Source organism: Etheostoma spectabile, unplaced genomic scaffold (assembly GCF_008692095.1).
Source record: "Etheostoma spectabile isolate EspeVRDwgs_2016 unplaced genomic scaffold, UIUC_Espe_1.0 scaffold302, whole genome shotgun sequence".
Classification (NCBI taxonomy): Eukaryota; Metazoa; Chordata; class Actinopteri; order Perciformes; family Percidae; genus Etheostoma; species Etheostoma spectabile.
Window position 1 is genome coordinate 781,099 of NW_022605581.1, and position 1,487 is coordinate 782,585.

A 1,487-nucleotide genomic window follows, 5' to 3' on the forward strand; every position below is an offset into this window, starting at 1 on the left:
CCCGTCACGTCTACAACTGTCCCTTCTGTCCAGAAATGCCCCAAAAAATGTCTTAACACTTATGTCATATTACAATAAAATAATTAAATACAATACAAAAGTCCAACTTAGAAATTAGATTGATTAAATACAAATTAGGACAATATCCAGCCTCATGTATTGATGTAAATATAATATCAATATTCTGCCAAATACACACACACACACACACACACACACACATGAGACCACCCAGCAGGAAGACTGGTTGAGGACACGTATAAACCCCGTGTCCATGTCCCTCCCTGAAGAGGAGCACCGAGGCCATGAAGCAGCAGGTGCGAGAGCACTTCGACAACATGCGCTGCGTCCTGAAGCAGGACGAGAAGGCCGTGCAGGACTCCCTGGACCTGGACCTGAGACAGACCCGGACAAGACTGGACCAGGTGGTGAAGAAGTGGAAGCAGCACCAGGACCAGGTGACCCAGGGCATCGCCAGCCTCCAGAGAGCGCTGGCCCACAGCGCCGCCGGGGCGCAGGAAGACGCCAAGGTCTGCACATGTACACTGACACGGTCTACAGGAAATAATTCAACTGTTTTCCTGCCGTTTTAATCTGTACTTCGGTTTGTCTCAGGTCAAGGGTCCGTCTGAACACCTGAGGTAAAACGTTGCACCATTAGATTCTTCCGGTCCCGCTGGACATCAGACCCGTCTCATTATCTGTCTCTGTGATCCCTCTTGCAGCGCTAAGAAGCCCGATGCCTCGGAGAAGGAAATCCGGCTGAATGAGGAGAGATTTCAAAGGCTCCTAAAAACGTTGTCCTCCGTCACCAGACACCTGAAGGCTCAGCTGCAGAGGAAGACTCTCCTGTTAGGTACTAAGGCAATCTTTATCCTTTATATTAAACTGTTATGAACCATCTCATTCAGGGAAGCAGATAAATAACGAGAATGTAAAACAATCGCTATTATCGAAAAGCATACTATGCTAGCATTGCTGATTTGGCAAAAATGAAGCACAAAATCTCCAGTATGCCAAAAAAAAATACCCGTGTGTCGTCATGATTTGGAGGAAATCTCCAGTATGCCTTAGACCAGTGCATCTCGCCTACTGTATCCCACGATGCAACGCCCCGGAACAATAACAACCGCAGCTTGCCGCCGTGGCCTACAACTGGACACTATCGACTTTGAGTTTCCGTTTGCCATTTCATCAATAACATCCCCGCTGTGACTTCATGTGAAACAACGGTGTAGAGTTCAAATCCAGACAGTTTGAATCTCTCAGGAGATAAGGTCGTTTTATGTCACCATGAGGTGTTTTAATTAAGAATTAATAGTTGGGAGGGGGGGGGCTAAACCACACAGCATCTTATAAAGTAAAACAAACATTGGTCATAATGAAAAAAATACGTTATATATTTTTTTTTTATTGTCCAATGACAATCTGTCCAGGGACAATGAATGAAAAATTGCCTTTTTGGCTAATTCTGGTGCATTTACAGC

At 45.5% G+C, this 1,487-nt stretch overlaps 2 protein-coding genes across 3 annotated transcripts in view; one reads left to right on the forward strand and one right to left on the reverse strand.

Moving 5' to 3' along the window:
• The window catches only part of zcchc4 (zinc finger, CCHC domain containing 4), a gene marked incomplete at its 5' end in the record, with an annotated part of 20,503 nt that overhangs the window by 11,442 nt on the left and 7,574 nt on the right, over positions 1-1,487 (reverse strand).
• The window catches only part of si:dkey-219e21.4 (E3 ubiquitin-protein ligase TRIM62), a gene marked incomplete at its 3' end in the record, with an annotated part of 6,946 nt that overhangs the window by 3,730 nt on the left and 1,729 nt on the right, over positions 1-1,487 (forward strand). For both annotated transcript variants that reach the window (XM_032510984.1, XM_032510985.1), the window contains 3 exon segments: positions 291-530; positions 616-641; positions 726-856. In XM_032510984.1, the coding sequence (XP_032366875.1) occupies positions 291-530; positions 616-641; positions 726-856 (397 nt within the window).